Source organism: Scyliorhinus canicula, chromosome 20 (assembly GCF_902713615.1).
Source record: "Scyliorhinus canicula chromosome 20, sScyCan1.1, whole genome shotgun sequence".
Lineage (NCBI taxonomy): Eukaryota > Metazoa > Chordata > Chondrichthyes > Carcharhiniformes > Scyliorhinidae > Scyliorhinus > Scyliorhinus canicula.
The window spans coordinates 62,796,041-62,819,351 of record NC_052165.1 but is presented as its reverse complement, the minus strand read 5'-3'; the positions used below and the strand labels follow the sequence as shown (position 1 = coordinate 62,819,351).

Here is a 23,311-nt window from a genome sequence, read left to right as displayed (position 1 = left end):
CGGCACACGTGGAGGTGACGTTCCCCCTGTGCAGTGCTTCGATCCAGAGTCCTCCCCCTATATCTATGCATAGTTCTTTCTCCATTTGTTCCTTTGCTCATCCATGAGGGGAGCATACCTCCTCCAACAATCGACTGTACATGACCGCACAGTTTGCCCGTGTCCAGCAGTTCTTCCACTAACGGGTGTCCTGGTATCTGGAAGTACGTTGTTGTTTCTTTGCAGAGGAAGTTCTTGACCTGAATGTATCCCAGGTCATTTCCTCTTGTTAACTGGAACCTCTCCGTGAGTTTCCCCAGGATCACCACTCCGTGTACATGTCCCTAACCGTCAGAGTCCCCTCATCCTGTCTCCATCTTTTGAAGGTGGTGTCCATTATTCCAGGAGTGAACCTGCAGTTGTTACAGATGGGGGTCATGGTGGACATTTCAATCAGGCCAAAGTGCTGCCTCATTTGGGACAACCTATTACCAGTTACCAGTGGCGTACCGCAGGGATCAGTTCTGGGTCCTCTGCTGTTTGTGATTTTCATTAATGACTTGGATGAGGGAGTTGAAGGGTGGGTCAGTAAATTTGCAGATGATACGAAGATTGGTGGAGTTGCGGATAGTGAGGAGGGCTGTTGTCAGCTTCAAAGAGACATAGATAGGATGCAGAGCTGGGCTGAGAAGTGGCAGATGGAGTTTAATCCTGACAAGTGTGAGGTTGTCCATTTTGGAAGGACAAATATGAATGCAGGATACAGGGTTAACGGTCGGGTTCTTGGCAATGTAGAGGAGCAGAGAGATCTTGGGGTCTATGTTCATAGATCTTTGAAAGTTGCCACTCAAGTGGATAGAGCTGTGAAGAAGGCTAGCATTCATTAGCAGAGGGATTGAATTTAAGAGCCGTGAGGTGATGATGCGGCTGTACAAAACCTTGGTCAGGCCACATTTGGAGTACTGTGTGCAGTTCTGGTCACCTCATTTTAGGAAGGATGTGGAAGCTTTGGAAAAGGTGCAAAGGAGATTTACCAGGATGTTGCCCGAAATGGAGAGTAGGTTTTACGAGGAAAGGTTGAGGGTGCTAGGCCTTTTCTCATTAGAATGGAAAAGGATGAGGGGCGACTTGATAGAGGTTTATAAGATGATCAGGGGAATAGATAGAGTAGACAGTCAGAGACTTTTTCCCCGGGTGGAACAAACCATTACAAGGGGACAAGGGGACATCAATTTAAGGTAAATGGTGGAAGATATAGGGGGGATGTCAGAGGTAGGTTCTTTACCCAGAGAGTAGTGGGGGCATGGAATGCACTGCCTGTGGAAGTAGTTGAGTCGGAAACGTTAGGGACCTTCAAGCAGCTATTGGATAGGTACATGGATTAGGGTAGAATAATGGAGTGTAGATTAATTTCTTCTTAAGGGCAGCACGGTGGCATTGTGGATAGCACAATTGCTTCACAGCTCCAGGGTCCCAGGTTCGATTTCGGCTTGGGTCGCTGTCTGTGTGGAGTCTGCACATCCTCCCCGTGTGTGCGTGGGTTTCCTCCGGGTACTCCGGTTTCCTCCCACAGTCCAAAGATGTGCAGGTTGGGTGGATTGGCCATGATAAATTGCCCTTAGTGTCCAAAATTCTATGATTAACCTAGGACAAAAGTTCAGCACAACATCGTGGGCCGAAGGGCCTGTTCTGTGCTGTATTTCTCTATCTATCTATGTAAGAACTCTCCTCCATCTTCACCCACTCTGCTCCTTGTTCCTTAACCATTCCTTCACTCTTTCTGCAGTGGCCACCCAGTGGTAGAACAATAGGTTTGGGAGGGCCAGGCCTCCCATGTTTATTTCCTTTGCAGGACCTTCTTTTGGATTCTCGGGTTCTTTCCTCCCCACACAAACAGTATGATCAGTTTGTCAACTGTGTTGAAAAAGGCTTTGGGGATGTAGATCGGGAGGGATCTGAATGGGAAGAGGAACCAGGACAGCACATTCATTTTGATGGTTTATATCCTCTCTGAGAGTGGGAGTGGGCCCCACCACTGCACGTGCTTTTTAACTTCCTCAACAGACTCACCAGGTTCCATTTGTGGATCCGGGTCAAGTCGTAGGCTATTTGGATCCCCAGGTAGCTGAATTTACTGAAATGGCAATGCCCCCAGCTTTGTCCCTCCCTCCTGTGGGTTCATAGGGAAGGTCTCGCGCTTGCTCAGGTTAAGTCTGGAACCTGAAAAGGCTCTAAACTCCTTTCGGAGTTTCATTATCCCTTCCATGCTGGTCTGAGGATTCGAAGTGCAGAGGGGCAGGTCATCCACGTAGAGTGCTCTCTGCTCTATGCTCTCTATGCCTCCCTTTGGATACATCTCCATGCCATCACCACTCTGAGGGTGATCGCTAGTGGCTCTATCACCAGCGCAAACAGCAGTAAGGATAGCAGACATCCCTGCCACATGCCTCTGTGCAGCCAGAAGTATCCAGAGCTGGTGGTGTTTGTCCATACGCTCGCCATGGGAGCACTGTACAGTAGTTTCACCCAGGAGGTGAACCCTGGCCCAAACTCAAACCGTTTCAGTACCTCTACGAGGTAGTTCCATTGGAATTTGTCGAAGGCCTTTTATGTGTCCCGGGAGATGATCACTTCTGACGTCCTCTCCCCGGATGGGGTCATTATCATGTTCAGCCGTCACCTTAATGTTTGATGTTCGCTGCCTGCCCTTGACAAAGTCCATCTGGTCCTACTCTATCTCTGGCACGCAGCTCACCAGCCGCTTCGCCAGGAGCTTTGTGTCTGTCTACGTAGTGAGATGGGCCTGTAGGACCCGCACTTCATCGGGTCTTTATTCTTTTTGGGTATCAGCGATATTGAGATTTGTAACAGTGTTGGTGACAGGGTGCCCCTTACTAGCAAGTCTGCAAATATCTCCCGCAAGTGCAGAGCCATTGCTAACACAAATATTTTGTAGATGTTCGCCAGGAATCCATCTGACCCCTGCGCCTTCCCCCACCTCCATGACTTCCCCCAGTTCTAGTGGTGCTTCCCTGTCGCTTATCTTTCTCACGACTGGCATGTCCAGTCCATTGAGGAACTGCTTCATCTTCGAGTCCCCCTCTGGGGCCTCGAAGATGTACAGCCCTCGATAGAAAGTTGCGAAGGCTTCGTTGACCTTTTCTGGCGCAGCGACTAGCCTGCCGCTTCTGTCTTAAAGATGAACTATTTCTCTCATGGCTACCTGCTTGCTCAGCTGATCAGCCAGCAGGCGACTGGCTTTGTCTGCATGTTCATAAAAGGCCCCCTGTGTCTGGTGGAGCTGGCACACAGCTTTCCTGGTGGAGAGCAGGCCAAAGTCCATTCGCAATTTGTTTCCTCTCCGAGGAGACGAGCAGTGGAGGATCCCTGCTCCACCTCCCGCATGGAGTCAACCAGTTGTTCCCTGGCCGTCCTCTCCTCCCTGTCTTTGCGCACCTTAAAAGCAATAATTTCCCCTCTGATCACCGCCTTCAGTGTCTCCCAGAATGTAGATGGTGGGATCTCCCCATTCTGGATTTTGATTACGTACCTGTCTATGGCCTGTGATATTCAATCGCAAAATGCCTGTTAGCACGGAGGGCCATGTCTAGCCTCCATGGCATGTGTTGGGCCCAGCCCGTCTCCAACCTCACATCTGTGTGTACTGTGCCTTGTCTGTGATGTACTGTCAATTACCACAGACGAGAATGGTGAAACAATCGAGGCTTTATTGCACAAAATGTGGTGCCTCCTGTAGCTGGAACCAGAATGGGAGCAGCGCAGGAGAGCACACACTTTTATACACCGCCTGCTGGGAGGAGCCAGCAGGCAGGGATTTACTGTAGTACCTGTAATACACGGGCAGTGCCGTAATACATGCAATATATCACTAGTGGCGTTTATCACATTAACCCCTGTTTTTAAATAAAAAAGAGTCCGTCGGGATGACGAAAATACAGATGAAGTCTGTCGGGGGCTTTGACCCTTCGCTGCGATCGCCTCAGTCCTGGTTGTGATGTGGGCGCCGACGTGGCCAAATGCGACTCCGGGAGCGTGTTGTCCTTGTCTTCGTCACCCCTAAGTGGATCCAGTGGGAGGACGGATCCTGCTGGTGTGGGGGCTGCGGTGAGGTTCGCTGGAGGGAGAGTGGGTGTCGCAGGGGTGAATGAGGCAACGGGGGGGGGTGGGGGGGGAGCGGTGTCAGGTCGGGGTCATGAGTGGGGACCCAGCGGGTGCCAGGTCCCGGAGGGAGACTGTGTCCTGCCGCCCATCGGGGTGTGCAACGTAGGCGTACTGCGGGTTTGCATGGAAGAGGAGAACTTGCTCGACCAAGGGATCTGATTTATGGCTCCACACATGCTTCCGGAGGAGGACGGGTCCAGGAAATGTCAACCGTGTTGGGAGCGAGACCCCGGAGGTGGACTTCCTGGGGAAGGCAAACACATGTCTGTGGGGGGTCTCATTAGTGGCGGTGCAGGGGAGCGACTGGATGGAGTGGAGTGCGTTGGGGAGGATCTCCTGCCAGCGGGAGACCGGCAGATTTTTAGACCGATGGGCCAGCAGGACGGCCTTCCAGACCGTCCCGTTCTCCCTCTCCACCTGCCCGTTTCCCCAGGGGTTGTAGCTGGTCGTCCTGCTCGAGGCGATGCTCTTGCTGAGCAGGAACTGATGCAGCTCATCACTCATGAAAGAGGATCCCTGATCACTGTGGATGTAGGTGGGGAAACCGAACAGAGTGAAGATGCTGTGCAGGGCTTTAATGACCATGGCAGTAGTCATGTCGGGGCAGGAGATGGCGAAGGGGAACAGGGAGTACTCGTCAGTTACGTTCAGAAAGTACACGTTGCGGTTGGTGGAGGGGAGGGGCCCTTTGAAGTCCATGATAAGGCGCTCAAAGGGGCGGGAGGCTTCCACCAAGTGCGCTCTATCTGGCCGGTAGAAGTGCGGCTTGCACTCTGCGCAGACTTGGCAGTCTCTGGTTACGGTCCTGACCTCTTCAATGGAGTAGGGCAGGTTGCGGGCCTTGACAAAATGGAAAAAACGGGTTGCAGAGGTCATAGTGTAGGGCCCGAAGTCGGTCCACTTGTGCGCTGCCACATGTACCACGGGATAGGGCATCAGGGGGCTCATTGAGCTTCCCTGGCCGATACAAGATCTCATAGTTGTAGGTGGAGAGCTTGAACCGCCACCTCAAGATCTTATAATTTTTGATCTTGCCCCGCTGCGTATTGTTAAACCTGAAGGCAACCGACCGTTGGTCAGTGAGGAGAGTGAATCTCCTGCCGGACCGGTAATGGCTCCAACATTGCACAGCTTCCGCAATGGCTTGGGCCTCCTTTTCGACAGAGAAGTGATGAATTTCGGAGGCATGGAATGTACGGGAAAAGAAAGCCACGGGTCTGCCCGCCTGGTTGAGGGTGGCAGCCAGAGCTACGTCTGATGCATCGCTCTCCACCTCAAAGGGGAGGGTCTCGTCGACCGCGTGCATCGTGGCCTTGGCGATGTCCGCCTTGGTGTGGTTGAAGGCCTTGCAGGCCTCAGCCATCAGGGGGAAAGCTGTGGACTTGATGAGTGGGCGGGCCTTGTCTGCATAATTCGGGACCCACTGGGCGCAATACGAGAACCCCAGGCATCGTTTCAGGGCCTTGGGGCAGTGGGAGAGAGAGAGAGTTTCAGGTCGGGGTCGGGCCCTTGGACTCTATTTTCCACTACATAGTCAAGGATGGCTAAGCGGTTGGTGTGGAACACGCATTTCTCCTCATTGGAGGTGAGGTTAAGGAGTTTGGTGGTATGGAGGAATTTTTGTAGATTTGCGCCGTGGTCCTGTTGATCGTGGCTGCAGATGGTGATGTTATCTAGGTACGGGAAGGTGGCCCGCAGCCCTTACTGGTCAACCATTTGGTCCATATCTCGCTGGAAGACCGAGACCCCATTGGTGACACCAAAGGGAACGCTAAGGAAGTGATAGAGACGGCCATCTGCTCCTAACGCAGTGTATTAGCGATCCTCCAGGTTGATAGGGAGCTGGTGGTAGGTGGACTTCAAGTCAACTGTGGAGAAGACTCAATACTGTGCAATCTGATTGACCATGTCAGATATACGTGGGAGGGGGTGCGTGGAGAGCTGCGTGTACCGGTTGATGGTCTGGCTGTCGTCAGTGACCATCCTGTGCTTCTCCCCAGCCTTCACTACCACTACTTGAGCTCTCCAGGGGCGGTTGCTGGCCTCAATGATCCCCCCGCAGAAGCCGTTGGACCTCCGACCTGATAAAGGTCCTGTCCTGGGCACTGTACCGTCTGCTCCTAGTGGCGACAGGTTTGCAGTCCAGGGTCAGGTTCGTAAACAGTGAAGGTGGATCGACCTTGAGGGTCATGAGGCCGCAGACGGTGAGGGGGGCAGGGGTCTGCCGAATTTCAAAGTAAGGCTTTGGAGATGACATTGAAAATCAAGGCCTAGGAACAGGGCAGTGCAGAGGTGGGGGAGGACGTAGAGCCTGAAGTTGCTGAACTCTATGCCCTGAACGGTGAGGGCCACAACACAGTACCCCTGGATTTCAATGGAATGGGATCAGGAGGCCAGGGAGATTTTCTGGGTGACGGGGAGTACCGTGAGGGAGCAGCGCCTTACCATAGTGGGTTGGATGAAACTCTCTGTGCTCCCGGAGTCAAAGAGACAGGTCGTCTCGTGCCCGTTTATCTTCACCGTTGTTGTAGCGGTCGTGAGGTTGGGGGGCCGAGACTGATCCAGGTGATGGAAGCGAGATCAGCGGTAGCGGAGGTATCAGTAGGCGGCGAACAGCCAGACGAAGAGGGGTGCTGAGGCGAGGTCCAAAATGGCGCCGAAGATGGCGGCACCCACGGGGCGCACATGGCGGGCGGCATCAAAGGTGGCGGCGCCCACGGGCCGCACGTGGCGTGTGGTGGGGAAAATGGCGGCGCCCCTGGATCGCATGTGGGGGGTGTAGTAATGCCGGGCCTGGAAACAGCGGCGACCGACCGGGCCTGGCGAATGAAACAAAGTGTCCCTTCTTCCCACACCCATTGCAGGTTGCGTTCCGTGCCGGGCAGTGCTGCCTGGGGTGTTTGCTCTGTCCACAAAAATAACACTTGGGGTCCCCCGGAGTTGGCTGGCTGCCGCGTGGCGCAGGCTTGCGGTGAGCTGGAGGCGGCAGCTGGTGGGGCCCACGATGTCCACGAGGGTGCCGTGCGGTCGGAGGTGTAGGCCTCCATATTACAGGAGGCCACTTTTAGTGAATTAGCAAACTTCCTAGTCTCTGAAAGAAGGAGTGTACACCCTTCCAATAGTCGCTGGCGATCGTACGTAGACTTCATGCCTATGACATAAGCGTCTCTGATGAATAATTGTTGGACTGCTGAAACTGCCTGGCAGTCACAGTTCCGACCGGGAATCTGTAGGGCCCACAAGAAATCATCCAGAGTCTCCCCAGGGAGTTGCCGCCTTGTGGCCAGCAGCTGCCTGGCGTACACTTCATTCACCAACTTAACGTAATGTCCCTTTAGTAGCATCATCGCTTCTGTGTAGGTGGGTGAATCCCGGATGAGGGGAAAGCTTTCAGGGCTCACCCCTGAGTAGAGGACTCGGAGCTTCTGTGGGTCCGAGAGTTCTTCAGTGGCTGCTCTGAGGTAGCCTTTGAAGCAGGCTAGCCAGTGCTCGAAGGTGGACGTGCATTGCCTGCGTGTGAGGGCTCAGCTCCAGGCGATCAGGCTTGATTAAGATGTTCATCTTTTAAAACCTTGTGCAATAAATTGAGGTACTGTCAATTACCACGAGACGAGAATATTGAAACAATCGAGGCTTTATTGCACAAGATGTTGTGCCTCCTGCAGCTGGAACCAGAATGGGAGCAGCACAGGCGAGCATACACTTTTATATGCCGCCTGCTGGGAGGAGCCAGCCGGCACGAATTTACCATAGTACCTGTAATACACAAGCAGTGCTGTAATACATGTAATATTTCACTAGTGGTGTTTACCACAGTCTGTACTCGGAAGTGTGCATTGTGCCTTGTCTGCACTCAGGACTGTGAGCACTGTGCATTGCCTGTACTCAGGAGCGTGAGCACTGTGCATTACCTGTACTCAGGAGCGTGAGCACTGTGCATTGCCTGTACCCAGGAGCGTGAGCACTGTGCATTGCCTGTACTCAGGACCGTGAGCACTGTGCATTGCCTGTACTCGGGAGCGTGAGCACTGTGCATTGTCTGTACTCGGGACCGTGAGCACTGTGCATTGCCTGTACTCGGGAGCGTGAGCACTGTGCATTGTCTGTACTCGGGAGCGTGAGCACTGTGCATTGTCTGTACTCGGGAGCGTGAGCACTGTGCATTGCCTGTACTCAGAAGTGTGAGCACTGTGCATTGTCTGTACACAGCAGCGTGAGCACTGTGCATTGCCTGTACTCAGGAGCGTGAGCACTGTGCATTGTCTGTACTCAGGAGCGTGAGCACTGTGCATTGCCTGTACTCAGGAGCGTGAGCACTGTGCATTGCCTGTACTCAGGAGCGTGAGCACTGTGCATTGCCTGTACTCAGGAGCCTGAGCACTGTGCGTTACCTGTACTCAGGAGCGTGAGCACTGTGCGTTACCTGTACTCAGGAGCGTGAGCACTGTGCATTGTCTGTACTCAGGAGCGTGAGCACTGTGCATTGTCTGTACTCAGCAGCGTGAGCACTGTGCATTGCCTGTACACAGGAGCATGAGCACTGTGCAATGCCTGTACTCAGGACCGTGAGCACTGTGCATTGTCTGTACTCCAGAGCGTGAGTACTGTTTGTTGTCTGTACTCAGGACCGTGAGCACTATGCATTGTCTGTACTCGGAGCGTGAACACTGGGCATTGCCTGTACTCAGGAGCGTGAGCACTGTGCATTGCCTGTACTCGGGAGCGTGAGCACTGTGCATTGCCTGTACTCAGGACCGTGAGCACTGTGCATTGCCTGTACTCAGGAGCGTGAGCACTGTGCATTGTCTGTACTCAGGAGCGTGAGAACTGTGCATTGCCTGTACTCAGGAGCATGAGCATTGTGCATTGCCTGTACTCAGGAGCGTGAGCACTGTGCATTGCCTGTACTCAGGACCGTGAGCACTGTGCATTGCCTGTACTCGGGAGCGTGAGCACTGTGCATTGTCTGTACTCGGGAGCACTGTGCATTGTCTGTACTCGGGAGAGTGAGAACTGTGCATTGCCTGTACTCAGGAGCGTGTGCACTGTGCATTGCCTGTACTCAGGAGCGTGAGAACTGTGCATTGCCTGTACTCAGGAGCATGAGCATTGTGCATTGCCTGTACTCAGGAGCGTGAGCACTGTGCATTGCCTGTACTCAGGACCGTGAGCACTGTGCATTGCCTGTACTCGGGAGCGTGAGCACTGTGCATTGTCTGTACTCGGGAGCACTGTGCATTGTCCGTACTCGGGAGAGTGAGAACTGTGCATTGCCTGTACTCAGGAGCGTGTGCACTGTGCATTGCCTGTACTCAGGAGTGTAAGCACTGTGCATTGCCTGTACTCAGGAGTGTGAGCACTGTGCATTATCTGTACTCAGGACCGTGAGAACTGTGCATTGCCTGTACTCAGGACCGTGAGCACTGTGCATTATCTGTACTCAGGACCGTGAGCACTGTGCATTGCCTGTACTCAGGAGCGTGAGCACTGTGCATTGCCTGTACTCAGGAGTGTGAGCATTGTGCATTGCCTGTACTTCGGAGTGTGAGCTCTGCGCATTGCCTGTACTCGTTTGTGTGGGCACTGTGAATTGTCTGTACTCGGGAGTGTGAGCACTGTGCATTATCTGTACTCAGGACCGTGAGCACTGTGCATTGCCTGTACTCAGGAGCGTGAGCACTGTGCATTGCCTGTACTCAGGAGCGTGAGCACTGTGCATTGCCTGTACCCAGGAGCGTGAGCACTGTGCATTGCCTGTACTCAGGACCGTGAGCACTGTGCATTGCCTGTACTCGGGAGCGTGAGCACTGTGCATTGTCTGTACTCGGGACCGTGAGCACTGTGCATTGCCTGTACTCGGGAGCGTGAGCACTGTGCATTGTCTGTACTCGGGAGCGTGAGCACTGTGCATTGTCTGTACTCGGGAGCGTGAGCACTGTGCATTGTCTGTACTCCGAAGTGTGAGCACTGTGCATTGTCTGTACACAGGAGCGTGAGCACTGTGCATTGCCTGTACTCAGGAGCGTGAGCACTGTGCATTGTCTGTACTCAGGAGCGTGAGCACTGTGCAATGCCTGTACTCAGGAGCGTGAGCACTGTGCAATGCCTGTACTCAGGAGCGTGAGCACTGTGCATTGCCTGTACCCAGGAGCGTGAGCACTGTGCATTGCCTGTACTCGGGAGCGTGAGCACTGTGCATTGTCTGTACTCGGGAGCGTGAGCACTGTGCATTGTCTGTACTCGGGAGCGTGAGCACTGTGCATTGTCTGTACTCAGCAGCGTGAGCACTGTGCATTGTCTGTACTCAGGTGCGTGAGCACTGTGCATTGTCTGTACTCCGGAGCATGAGTACTGTGTGTTGTCTGTACTCAGGACCGTGAGCACTATGCATTGTCTGTACTCCGGAGCGTGAACATTGGGCATTGCCTGTACTCAGGAGTGTGAGCACTGTGCATTGTCTGTACTCAGGACCGTGAGCGCTGGGCATTGCCTGTACTCAGGAGCGTGAGCACTGTGCATTGCCTGTACTCGGGAGCGTGAGCACTGTGCATTGCCTGTACTCAGGACCGTGAGCACTGTGCATTGCCTGTACTCAGGAGCGTGAGCACTGTGCATTGCCTGTACTCAGGACCGTGAGCACTGTGCATTGTTTGTACTCAGGAGCGTGAGAACTGTGCATTGCCTGTACTCAGGAGCGTGAGCACTGTGCATTGCCTGTACTCAGGAGCGTGAGCACTGTGCATTGCCTGTACTCGGGACCGTGAGCACTGTGCATTGCCTGTACTCGGGAGCGTGAGCACTGTGCATTGTCTGTACTCGGGAGCACTGTGCATTGTCTGTACTCGGGAGAGTGAGAACTGTGCATTGCCTGTACTCGGGAGCGTGAGCACTGTGCATTGCCTGTACTCAGGAGCGTGTGCACTGTGCATTATCTGTACTCAGGAGTGTAAGCACTGTGCATTGCCTGTACTCAGGACCGTGAGCACTGTGCATTATCTGTACTCAGGACCGTGAGCACTGTGCATTGCCTGTACTCGGGAGCGTGAGCACTGTGCATTGCCTGTACTCCGGAGTGTGAGCTCTGCGCATTGCCTGTACTCGTTTGTGTGGGCACTGTGAATTGTCTGTACTCGGGAGCATGAGCACTGTGCATTGTCTGTACTCAGGAGTGTGAGCACTGTGCATTGCCTGTACTCAGGAGTGTGAGCTCTGCGCATTGCCTGTACCCGTTTGTGTGGGCACTGTGAATTGTCTGTACTCGGGAGCATGAGCACTGTGTCTTGTCTGCACGCGGGAGTGTGAGCACCGTGCCTTCGCTGCTCTCGGGAGTGTAGCTCTGTGCCTTGTCTGCACTTGGGAGTGGAGCTCTGTGCATTCTCTGCACTCGGGAGCTCAATGCAGCACTGCTTGTTTGTAGTATTAAACCACTGAATTGATCCAACGGCATATTCTCAGGAGGATGTTGTCGGACTGGTTTTCAGTTGCACCTGCCATCTGAGTTGCCCATGTTGCCTATACACTCCTCCAGCAACTACATCCTTCTAACAAGTTTCCTTTCCATCAATTGTGGTTAGTTTTCAATCAGGATGTTGCTCGAGAAGGCCTCAGCAAGTGTGAAGCGCAGTAATGTATGACTAGTAGCTTTATGCCGGGAAGATGTACAGTTGTGCATACAGCTCAGAAGAAGATCAGATCAGGCCTCTGCTGGCTGGAAATGGTCATCTGTCGATAATGTGAAATGGAACGGACACTTATGCCCACCCTGGCCATGAACTGACTGGTGCTCTGGGGGAGGGATGTGCAATTGTTAACAAAAAGGACAACTAGGGAAGGGAAGGAATAAATATGTTCTTCCAACTTCACTGTTCTTCATCACAAATAACAAGGATCAGCGTATTGTGAGCCTGTCAAAATTTGTATCTAATACTGCCTGTCTTTCACTGTACAGATCAAAGTAAGATTTACTGCACTGTCCTCAGCCGTCATCACCACGTTGTTCGAAAAAGTGATGGGAAATATGACGCTGTAGACTATCAACATCATCCTAAACTATACACCTCGCGCTTCAGCACTGATGTAAGAGAGAATCCTGCGCTTGTTTTGTACCAAAGATAAACTCTGTAGAACGTGATGTAAAAATTCAACTTGCACTTGAGTAAAGAATTCTTTGAAGGGCAGTATTTCTCTAGATGACTAAACTTTGTGTTCTCACAGGAAGAATCCAGTAGTGAGAGAAACTTCTTCTAGGTGTTGTCAGCCCACATCTGGGCGATAATACAGTTCAGCTTTGTGTTCAGCCTCGAAGTGACTTTGGTGATTTTGCGAGGGTCCTAAAGAAGCCACAAGAAACGGGAGCAGAGTGGACCATATAGCCCACTGAGCCTGCCCCACCATTCAATATGAGCATTAAGCTGTTGCCTGAATCCCACTTTCCTGCTCGCTCCCCATAATCCCTGCAGTCCCTACAAGAACAAAAAAATGTTTCTCAGCCTTAAATATATTCAACAATGGAACATCCAAAACCTTCTTGGGCACAAAATTCTAAAACTTGTTCAACCCTCTGAGTGAAGAAATTGCTCCTTTTTTCAGTCCTATATGTCTGGCCTTTGATCCTCAGATGGTCCCCATGTTCCAGATAACAAGGGCAAGGGAAGCAATCTCTCGACATAATTGACACAATCCCTGTCAAGACCCTTCAGAATCTAGTACCATTCAATGAGATCCCCTCTCATTCTTCTAAATTCCAGAGAATATAGACCCAATTTACTCAACCTCCCAACATAGGGCAACCCTTTTATCCCAGGAGCCAATCTAGTGACCTGCACTCTACTCCCTCCAATTCAAATATACCCTTCCCTAAATATGGAGAGGAAAAGCACAGCATTCGAGGTCTGGTCTCACTAACACCCTAAATAGTTGTAGCAAGACTTCCATAATCTTGTACTTGAATCCCTTTGTAATAAACGTTAATGTGCCAGTTGTTTTCTTATTTGTTTGCTGCACCTACATGAATCAGTGAATCAGTATTCACTGAGCCAGAAGCTTGTCCCACAATCCACTGCTCCCGAGGAAACAAATAACCTCCAGACATCAAACCTAGCCTGCCTTTACACAACTAGAGATTGTGACTCCCTCCCCACCTTCACCGGTCCTCCCTATCCTTCAGTTGGATTAGATCGCCTGCATATACACGATCTAACCCCTTTATCATCTTATAATCCTCTAAACAAATCACCCCTAAGTTTATACTTCACTGAAAGAATAAAGTATGGGGAGGCAGTTTGTTGAGTATGTATTGGCAGCTAAACCATTTTTAACTGGGAATGCTAAAATGTCCACAATTGTTTTTTCAGATTGCCCCATATACCACTTGTTTGGTGAACGGTATTTATTGGGAACCAGACACTCCTCGATTGCTTAACCGGTCAGATGCTCAGAATTTGCTTACATCGGCCAAAGATTTTGACTCAGCCAGTGATGGATGCCCAGAATTACCACATCGGTAGGACGATTATAAGTTAATAATTCTCGGAATTACATACCGAACAACTCATTCTGAAGATAGGTTCCCAGGGCATTTTCCATGAAAAGGGTACCAACAAATATTCCCATTTTCCTGATGCAGTGTCAAGGGGAACAAGGAATATAGCATAACCCTGCTTCTATTTCTTGTGTCCGATTTGTTAGTCTTCTATAGGTATACCATGATATGGTGTAGTTTATACATTTAACAGTAAATTCGCTGATGATGGACTCTTGTTGGGATTCACATTTCAAATCCGTGTGGGTCTGAAGAATTATCCTATCATTGTTTGTTGCCCCCATCTCCAATTCATTGATCTGTAAATTTATCAGGATTTGAAATGAATGACTCCATAATACATATTTGCAATCCACGGAAACCAATTGTTTGACACTCCTGGTATAGTGATAGGGAACAGCGGTATTTATTTTAAAACATTGTATTGAGGTATATTTTGTATTATAGCAACTGCAAAATAAACAATTAACAATAAACATAGTGCAAAAGCCATCTCCCTCCCTTACAGGTCCCACCTTTATTAACCCCCTATTCTAAGTTAAACTAACCCCCCCCCCCCCCCTTCCCCCCCCCCCCCTTCTGCTGATGATTAGTTTTCCACGAAGAAGTCGACGAACGGTTGCCACCTCCGGGCGAACCCTAACAGTGACCCTCTCAAGGCGAACTTGTTTTTCTCCAAACAGAGACAGCTAGCCATGTCCGATAGCCAGGTCTCCGACTTCGGGGGCTTTGAGTCCCTCCAAACTAATAGTATCCGTCTCCGGGCTACCAGGGAAGCAAAGGCCAGACCGTCTGCCTCTTTCTCCTCCTGGATTCCCAGGTCTTCCGACACTCAAAAAATCGGCACCCCTGGTCTCAGTGCCACCCTTATTTTTAACACCGTGGACATGAGTCAGCAAATCCCTGCCAAAATCCCCTAAACTTCGGACACGCCCAGAACATGTGGTCATGGTTCGCTAGTCTTCCCGCACATTTTGCACACCTGTCTTCCATCCCAAAGAATCTGCTCATCCGGGCCACTGTCATGTGAGCCCGATGAACGACCTTAAATTGTATCACGCTGACCCTGGCACATGTTGCGGACGCATAGACTCCACTCAACGAGCCCGCCCATAGACCATCCTCTATCTCTCCTCCCAGCCCCCCCTCCCACTTGCGCTTCAGCTCCTCAGTCTGCGTCTCCTCCAACCCTATAAGTTCCTTGTAAATGTCAGAGACGCTCCCTTCTCCTACCCACCCTCTGGAAACGACCCTGTCCTGAATCCCCCTGAGCGGTAGGAGTAGGAAGGTTGACCCCTGTTTACGTAGGAAGTCCCGCACCTGCAGGTACCTGAATTCATTTCCCCTCGCCAACCCAAACTTCTCCTCCAGCAACCTCTCTGTCCCTTAGTTCAAGCCCCACATCCAACTAAACCGAACATCTGCACCACCCCCACTGCGCTTCCGTGAGCTAACCCGCCCAGCTAGTTTGGTGGCCCCCATCCCTGGCACCGGATAGTCTCCCACCTATTGTTCCCCCCCCCCCCCCCTCCCCAGCCCCCCGCTCATACAAACATACTCCAACATCAAAAAATCTCCACACAATTGCCCGACAGAAAAACACCAAGATCTAAACAGGCACACCTCCATACCACAACAGTGCAAATGAAAACCTCAACTCGCTCAGCTCTACAGCTGGTCCCAAATCAATGCAAAAGGCATTGCAAACAGCTTCCACAAAACGAAAAACAAGAAACTTTTTTTAAAAGAACAGAAAAACAAAAAGCATGAACGTTGCAGCAAAGTTTAAAAGATCTCAGCCCACCACCAGTCCTTTCCTTTTCGCGAAGTCCAGCGTGTCCTCAGGCGACTCAAAATAAAGGTGCTGTTCCTCGTGCGTGACCCAGAGACGTGCCGGATACAATAGCCCGAACTTCAACTTTTTGTTAAAAAGGTTCGACCTAATCTGGTTGAAGCCTGCTCCTCTCCTGGCCAACTCCACACTCCGGTCTTGGTAGACCCGCAGGATACTATTGTCCCACTTACAGCTCCGTGTCTGCTTGGCCCACTGTAGAATGCGCTCCTTATCTAAGTACCTGTGGAATCTTACCACCATTACCCTCGGTGGGGCGGGGGGTCCCCCATTCGCGGCTTCCTCGCGAGTTCTCGGTGAGCCCTGTCCACCTCCAAGGTCCGGGAGAATGCCCCATCGCTGAGCATCTTCTTAAACATGTCTGCGATGTCTGCCCAAGTGTCCGCTCCTTTGGACCCCTCCGGGAGCCCCACGATTCTCAAGTTCTGCTGGCAGGACCTAGGTCTCTAGGTCCTCAACCTTCTCCAGGAGCTTCTTCTGCTGGTCTCTCAGCATCCCCACCTCCAACTCCACCGCAGTCTGATGTTCCTCCTGCTCAGCCAGCACCTTCTCTACCTTCTGGATCGCCCGATCCTGGGCGTCCAATCTAAGCTCCAACTGCTCAATCGACTCTTTTATCGGGTCCAAGCAGTCCCTTTCTGCTTAGCAAAGCCTTCCCGAATAACTTGCATCAGCTGCTCCGTTGACCGCTGGGTCGACAAACCAGAGGTCCGGTCCTCCGCCATGCTGTCTCCCGCTGCAGCTTCAGCCCAAGTCTTCTCTGTCTTTCTGTTTCTGCCTTTACGAGCACTTCTAGTCCTCCTCTCCATGTACCGATGTGGGAATTCAGTACACAATTGCCTCTTTCATCAGTTGTACAATTCAAGTCCGGTGGAAAATCAGGGGAAAAGGTCCAAAAGTATGCCCCGAGCGGGAGCCACCAAATGTGCGACTTACCCCTTCATTGCCACCCCCGGAAGTCTGGAACAGCGGTATTTTAAGGGCTGTGACATGAGCATACAGATTTTTAACATATTCCTCTGGGGACAATTTTAATGGGCATTTTAACCAATGTCTGTATTTAAATAGTAATTCAAGGGCCAATGGGCTGGATTCTCTGCCAGCGGGATGCTCCTTTTTGCCAGGAGCCCGGCGGTTTCCCGACGGCGTGGGGCTGCTCCACAATGGGAAACCCCATTTACCGGTCGGCGAGGTGAAACGGTAATGTGGTGCAGCGGGGCAGAGAATCCAGCACAAGATGTTGGAAGCCGAGTAGGCGAACAGTAATTTGTAGGCAACTGAGTAGGCGAATTGTAATTTGTAGGCCACAGAGATTGTATTAATTTACAATTCCATGTGGTAAGATTTCAGTATCATTCCCTCATCGCTGCCTTCAGATCGTAAGAGCATCACTAAAATAATGCTTAGGGAGCCACACCCTGCAAATTCCCCTGGCTTTGATCATTGTCAAGGGTGAAGGCCATCGGAAAGGCTAGGAGACTCAAGAATTCCTAAACGTTTGTACCAATTGGACTGATCAAGAGAAAAAGCTCCTCCCTTTCCACCACACACCGGCAGATGTAGGATACATACATAGACGTAGAATTTACAAGGCAGAAGGAGGCCATTCGGCCCATCGAGTCTGCACCGGCTCCTGGAAAGAGCACCCTACCCAAGGTTAACACCTCCACCCTATCCCCACAACCCAGTAACCCCACCCAACACTAAGGGCAATTTTGGACACTATGGGAAATTTATCATGGCCAATCCACCTAACCTGCACATCTTTGGACTGTGGGAGGAAACCGGAGCACCTGGAGGAAACCCACGCACACACGAGGAGGATGTGCAGACTCCGCACAGACAGTGACCCAAGCCGGAATCGAACCTGGGACCCTGGAGCTGTGAAGCGATTGTGCTATCCACAATGCTACCGTGCTGCCCATAATGGGCATGATGTGTTAATGCTTTTTTGGAGGCCTATGCAACCCCGGACATTCTTCCCAAATTCCCTGACTCCTTAGGGAGGTGAGGGGAGGGATGAGCAGAGCCAATTGGACTGTGGCCATAATCCATTCAGGATTTTCTTCCATTTGATCGAAACACCAAAACAGTAGCCCAACTCTTTGAGACCCCTTTCACCAAAGACAGAACTGTTGAAATCTCTGGGACTCCCATTAGTCCAAGAGATTCTGTCAAGTACCTCTGATCACAAAAGCATGAAGTTATCAGCTGTACAAGAGCCTCAACACGTTGACTTATTTTCTTTGTACATGCAATACAATTATGAAGCAACTCCATAAAAATGTATGTTCCCTTTTTGTATGTGAGTGTTCTATAACATGAGTTGCCATACTGTGCCTCTCTCTCCTAGATTTTTGGCAATCTGTGACATTTCTGCTGATACTGGTGGCTCCATTGAGTTTATGACTGAATGCACATCCATTGAAATGCCGTTTTGTATGTATGATGCAGAGCAACAAGTTATCCATGACAGGTAGGATTCACGACAATTACAGTATCCAGGAGCTTGATGCAGCATCAAATCAGTTGTTTCAAGTAACTATCCAAAGCCATTTGCCACTGCCGCAAACAGTAATATGATAATAAAGTTTTTACAATGTTGACTGGAGGAGAAATATTGTCCTGGATACCTGGGATAACCCCCCCCCCCCCGGCTGTTTCTCCTCAAAGTAGTCCCATGGAATCTTTTGCGCCACCTGAATTGGCAACAAGGCCTTCTGTGTAACATCTTATTCCAAGAAACTGCACCTTCAACAGCGCAGCATTCTCTCCGTACTGCCCTGGATTGTGAGCCTAGATTTTTCTGCTCAAGTCTCTGGGGTAGGGCTTAAGCCACAATTTTAGGACATGCAATCCTGAGCCATGACCTACGCATTGACACCGATAAAATGGATGGAAAGTTTTACACATAGGGCTTCCATTAAAAAAAATCTTTAACCTTTAAATCAAATAACGATAGCATTCCTGTTTTAATGCACCTGTACGCAAGTGAGAATGCGTATTGTACATGTGAGAACTTATAGTATTTATTTGTGCCTGACACAATGGGTACATATAACAACAAATACATCTCGCATTTATATAGTGGCTTTAATTTTGTAAAAACATCAAAGGCACATCATAGGAAACATAATCAGGCAGAAAAATTAATACCAAGACGAGGGAAGGGACTTTCGGGAAGGTGACTAAAAGCTTTGTCAAAGGAATAGGTTTTAATGAACATGTCAAAGGAGAGAGACAGTGCTGGATTGGCAGAGAGATTTAGGGAGAGAATTCCAGAGCTTGGGATTGAGGCAGTTGAAGGCACAGCCGCCAATGGTGGGATGACAAAGGTCACAGCATCAATCTATTTGAAGTTGGTGAATGAAAAATGGTGCCAAGTGAACCTATTATTTCCAGGTTTATGCCCTTGGGAAGCCACATCAAGATGACTTTGGAAAATCAGTTCTGAAATGCAGACACTCTTTGAAGATGGATTTTTCCCCACAGTAAACATAGCCTTACCACAGTGTGTGTAATTATGTGTAATTTTCTGTACTTGCAGCTTAGAAGGCAACGGCATCTTGATGTGCTCAATTGACAACCTTCCTGCACAGCTCCCGATTGAGGCTACTGAATATTTTGGTGATAAACTTTGCCCATATTTGTGGGAGATGGTAAGATGCATGGTGGTAAGGGTGGATTCGGCGAAGGATTTAACTCATTGCATTGTTTGGTTTCCCGTCCCCCATTCTAATTCCTCACTTTGTTGTCAGACATGAGTTTTAACCACCCTAGTCTTGGGTCAGTTGTTCTGCTTTGTCACTTATTAAGTGTTTGGAGAGGTCTTACTGCAGATATGCATCCAAGATATTCCTTGGATGTTGAAAATACTTTTGATTGGAACTATTTGAAGTAAACTAGTCAAAATGATTGACATATCTCCGTGTAGATCAACAAGCTTTAAAAGACTGTGTATTCCAGTGGCCGGCTGAAAGGATCACATAAGATTGCAAGTTTTAAGACTTTTACTATAACAAACAAACCAAAAGCAATATTCTATAAACACTTTTTTAGGCAGCTTAAAATGAAATGAAATTTCCCATGAAACTTTCAGCGTGATCAAAAATCGCCTGCTATACTTATATGAATGTCATGGACACTTAATTCTCTGGAAACCAGTCTACACGTATTTGGGAAAGGGAGGAGGTGAGTTGTTGGGGTGATTTGATGGGAGAACCGGAGTGTTACAGAGGGAATATTCACTTCAGGATGCTGAAACACGGAGGGAGGGCAAGGTGAGTTTGGTGGTAGTCACAAGCTCGGTGATTCGTTTGTGGAACACCTCCATTCAGTTCACAAGTGTGTGGCCCCGAGCTTCCAGTCACATGTCAGTTAATTACCTACTCCACTCCCACACTGGTTTCACTTCTTCAGTTCCTCCAAAACTCCAGTGAAGGTCAACGTGACCTCAAGGAGTAGAATCTCGTATTTCAATTCCGTGCTTTACAGCCTTGAATCAACATGGAGTTCAACAATCTTTTGCTCTCATTACCTTTTGCATTAAATTTCTCCTTCCTTCCATCAAATCACAAACTTCCCCAATTATTCTTTCCTCCACATTACTCCTACCTCCCCATTACTCCTACTTGCCCTGCTGTAAAACAATTATATCGTTAGGTCAGCTTGTTGAAATGGAACTCCCCAGTTTTGACAAAGGGCCACTGACCTGAAACAAGACACGTTTCTTTCTGCACTCAAGCTTGTAGTCCTGTTGATTATTTCCAGCATTTTCAGGGACTGGTTAAAATGTCTTCAGAGTTTTGGGCCTATGAAGAGGAACGTTAATCTGTAATGTATGGTGTCCAATCAGCTGAGTATCTTGTGTTTTGTGTTGCTGACCAATCTACATAAAGGTAATGTTTACAATTGAATGAGGGTACCTATGAAAACAATGTCCCTTTAGACACTGAGTTTTGAAAAATCCCTAAATTTTTGACATTTCTAAAAGGACTGTGTCTGATTTCCAATTCCTACAGTTGACCTCTGATGCCAAGCAACCCCTTGAAAAGGAGAACGGTTTCACTCCAATTATCCGGAATGTAAGTGCAATTTTGCCCTTTTTTTTAATGCATTTTATTGTCTGCTGGAAGTCCCATCATACGTAATGTACGATTGTATTTCAACTTGATCATTCCTAGGCTGTAATCGCATCCAATGGTTCACTGACTCCTAAATTCAAATATATTCAGAAGTTAAGAGCGAACAGGTAAGCTACTCTGGCCTCAACTGTCTGCTGTATTGTGGTAAATGCTCTGTACGTTATGAACACCCGTGTAAATGTAAGTTGTTACAATGCTGCACTCTGCTTTGCTGGGTGGCACCTGGTACCTCGGGGAGAATTTTGTGGTATTTCAGTGCAAGGAAAATATTTCACGTCAGGCCGATTTTAAAGTTTAGCATTGCTTCCCCCCTCCCCCGCACTAAAGTGTATGACTGTGTGGATGGACCTGATCCAAGGACTCCGTGCCAGTGCTCATTCAACTGGGGAGGAATGGGGCAGAATCGCATCATCCACAACATGTCCATTTCCAGCAAGGGTGACTGGTTAGCAACAAGGGTCCTGGGCTAATTTGTAACTTCTTAGCCTCTGCACTGAGTGAGAGGAGCCACCTCAGCAGAAACCTTTCATTTTCAACATGACCCAGTGAGTCTTGCGGGAGCTTCCATTGCTCTTGCTGAACATTCATCCTCTTTTCCTTCTTCCCTCCTCTGCCACTTCTTTTCTGCGGTTTCCATTCCAACAAGCGGCGATAGATTGTCACTGAGGAAAGTACGCATCAAGGATGGGATTGCAATCATTCCATGGTTGGGGAAAGCAGGGATATAATTTTCAGTGTAAAGATACTTAACCCATTTAACTTCCAAATGATTCTATGCAACATGTGTCCCGCAATAAGATTGACAATCTGCTTGTTACACCACAAATGAAAATTTGGTCAGATATCTAATTTCGGATTCAGCGTAAAAACATTTGAATGTGAAACATTTATTCATGCTACAAACATAAGTTTTGATTTTCTTTTAAAAAAAAATTTGGAGCAACCAATTCTTTTTTTCCAAATAAGGAGAAATTTAGTGTGGTCAATTTACCCAGCCTGCACATATTTTTGGATTGTGGGTGAGACCCACGCAGACACGGGGAGAATGTGCAAACTCCACACGGACAATGACCCGGAGCCGGGTTGGAACCCGAGTCCTCAGTGCCACGAGGCAGCAGTGCTAACCACTGCGCCACCGTGCCGCCCTAACTTTCTGATGTTGAGCAATATTTTTATTTTGTTATCCTTAATGTTAGCTGTTCTAAGAGTGTGGATAGGGAAGACATTTTAAAACCTCATTAATCCAAATGTTTTCTCAAATATTTATATGTTGAGGGTCTGCCTATTCCACAGAGAGTCCTGCCCTATGACAGCTCTGGTACATCAGCTTATTACCATTGGAAAGTAGGGGAGACTCCTGAAGCACATAGTCAAAACCACAAGAACATCAGGTACATGGATTTGACCAAAGTCTTCAGTTTATCTGATGCATACCGGAATTGACTAAACACAGGAAGGAATGATGAGCGGAATTCTCCAACACCCCGCCGGTCGGAGAATCGGCGCGGTGCCGCGCGGATCGTGCCACGCTGCCCTGACGCTGGGACGCAATTCTCCGCAGTGCGCTGACAGTCGGGGTCGATGCCGACTCCGGGCCAGCGCGCCAATTCTCCAGCCCGAATGGGCCGAGTGGCCATCAGCAAAAAGCCGAGTCCCGCTGGCGCCATTCTAACATCCTCTGAGCCAGCGGGACCTCACCGTTGAAGGATCCGGGGGCGGCCTGTGGGGGGGCAGGTGAGGGAGTGGGGTCCAGCCCGGGGGGGGGGGGGGGCACCGTAGGGGCCTGGTCCGCGATCGGGGCCTACCAGTCGGCAGGCCGCCCTCTCTGACCCCTGGCCTCCTTTCCTCCGCGCTGGCTCCTGTAGCCCTGCGCCATTTGGCATCGGGGCTGCCGCAGGGAAGAAGGCCACTATGCATGTGCTAGTTGGCGCCGGCCCAACTGCGCATGCGTGGACCCCGCGGCACCGGGTTCAGGCCGGGATTGGCAGCCTCCGCCGCTCCAGTGCCGTCCTAGCCCCATGTGGGCCACAGAATATGCCGATGCCGGAATAAAACACTCCTGTTTTTACTCCGGCGTTGGCACTTAGCTGCCCGTTGGGAGAATCCCACCCGATATTGTGGTCACACAATAATAGAAAAATAAAAATAGATTTAAAATTTCTGGGACTACATGGCGCTGGATTTTTACCATTGAAGCAGGAAATTTTCCCATGCTCACCTCGGGAGAAAGGGCCCACACAAGGTGGGATTTTTGTTTAGGGCGGATGGGTGATAACAAGAGTTAGGCTCGCTGACCCTGGAAAGAATTTGGAATCAACCACTGGGCCTGCACAATACTGGGCCTGCACAATACCAAGGCAAGCTGGTTAAAAGGCTCACCTTCATCACAGCTATGATTAAAAACTGTGAAGCTCACTAGCCCTTATCCATCACAATCTCAAATGCCCCCCATGTCCCATCCATACATCTCATGCCTTCTACCCATCACCTCTCATGGCCCCTTTATACCCTCCTTGACAAGCTATGGCACTTCCATGCCCATTCACCGACTACACTCTGTATAGGACTTTTGGATGCATTAAAAGTGTTTTTTAAAAAATCAGTCACGTAAAA

The 23,311-nt window shown here is 49.9% G+C and overlaps 1 protein-coding gene across 3 annotated transcripts in view; it reads left to right on the top strand.

Annotated features, from left to right (window-relative positions):
* Positions 1-23,311, top strand: part of aass (aminoadipate-semialdehyde synthase) — a 98,597-nt gene that overhangs the window by 35,518 nt on the left and 39,768 nt on the right. For all 3 annotated transcript variants that reach the window (XM_038780090.1, XM_038780091.1, XM_038780092.1), the window contains 6 exons: positions 12,110-12,237; positions 13,515-13,663; positions 17,908-18,030; positions 19,102-19,213; positions 20,576-20,638; positions 20,738-20,805. In XM_038780090.1, the coding sequence (XP_038636018.1) occupies positions 12,110-12,237; positions 13,515-13,663; positions 17,908-18,030; positions 19,102-19,213; positions 20,576-20,638; positions 20,738-20,805 (643 nt within the window). The remainder of the gene's footprint in view (positions 1-12,109; positions 12,238-13,514; positions 13,664-17,907; positions 18,031-19,101; positions 19,214-20,575; positions 20,639-20,737; positions 20,806-23,311) is intronic.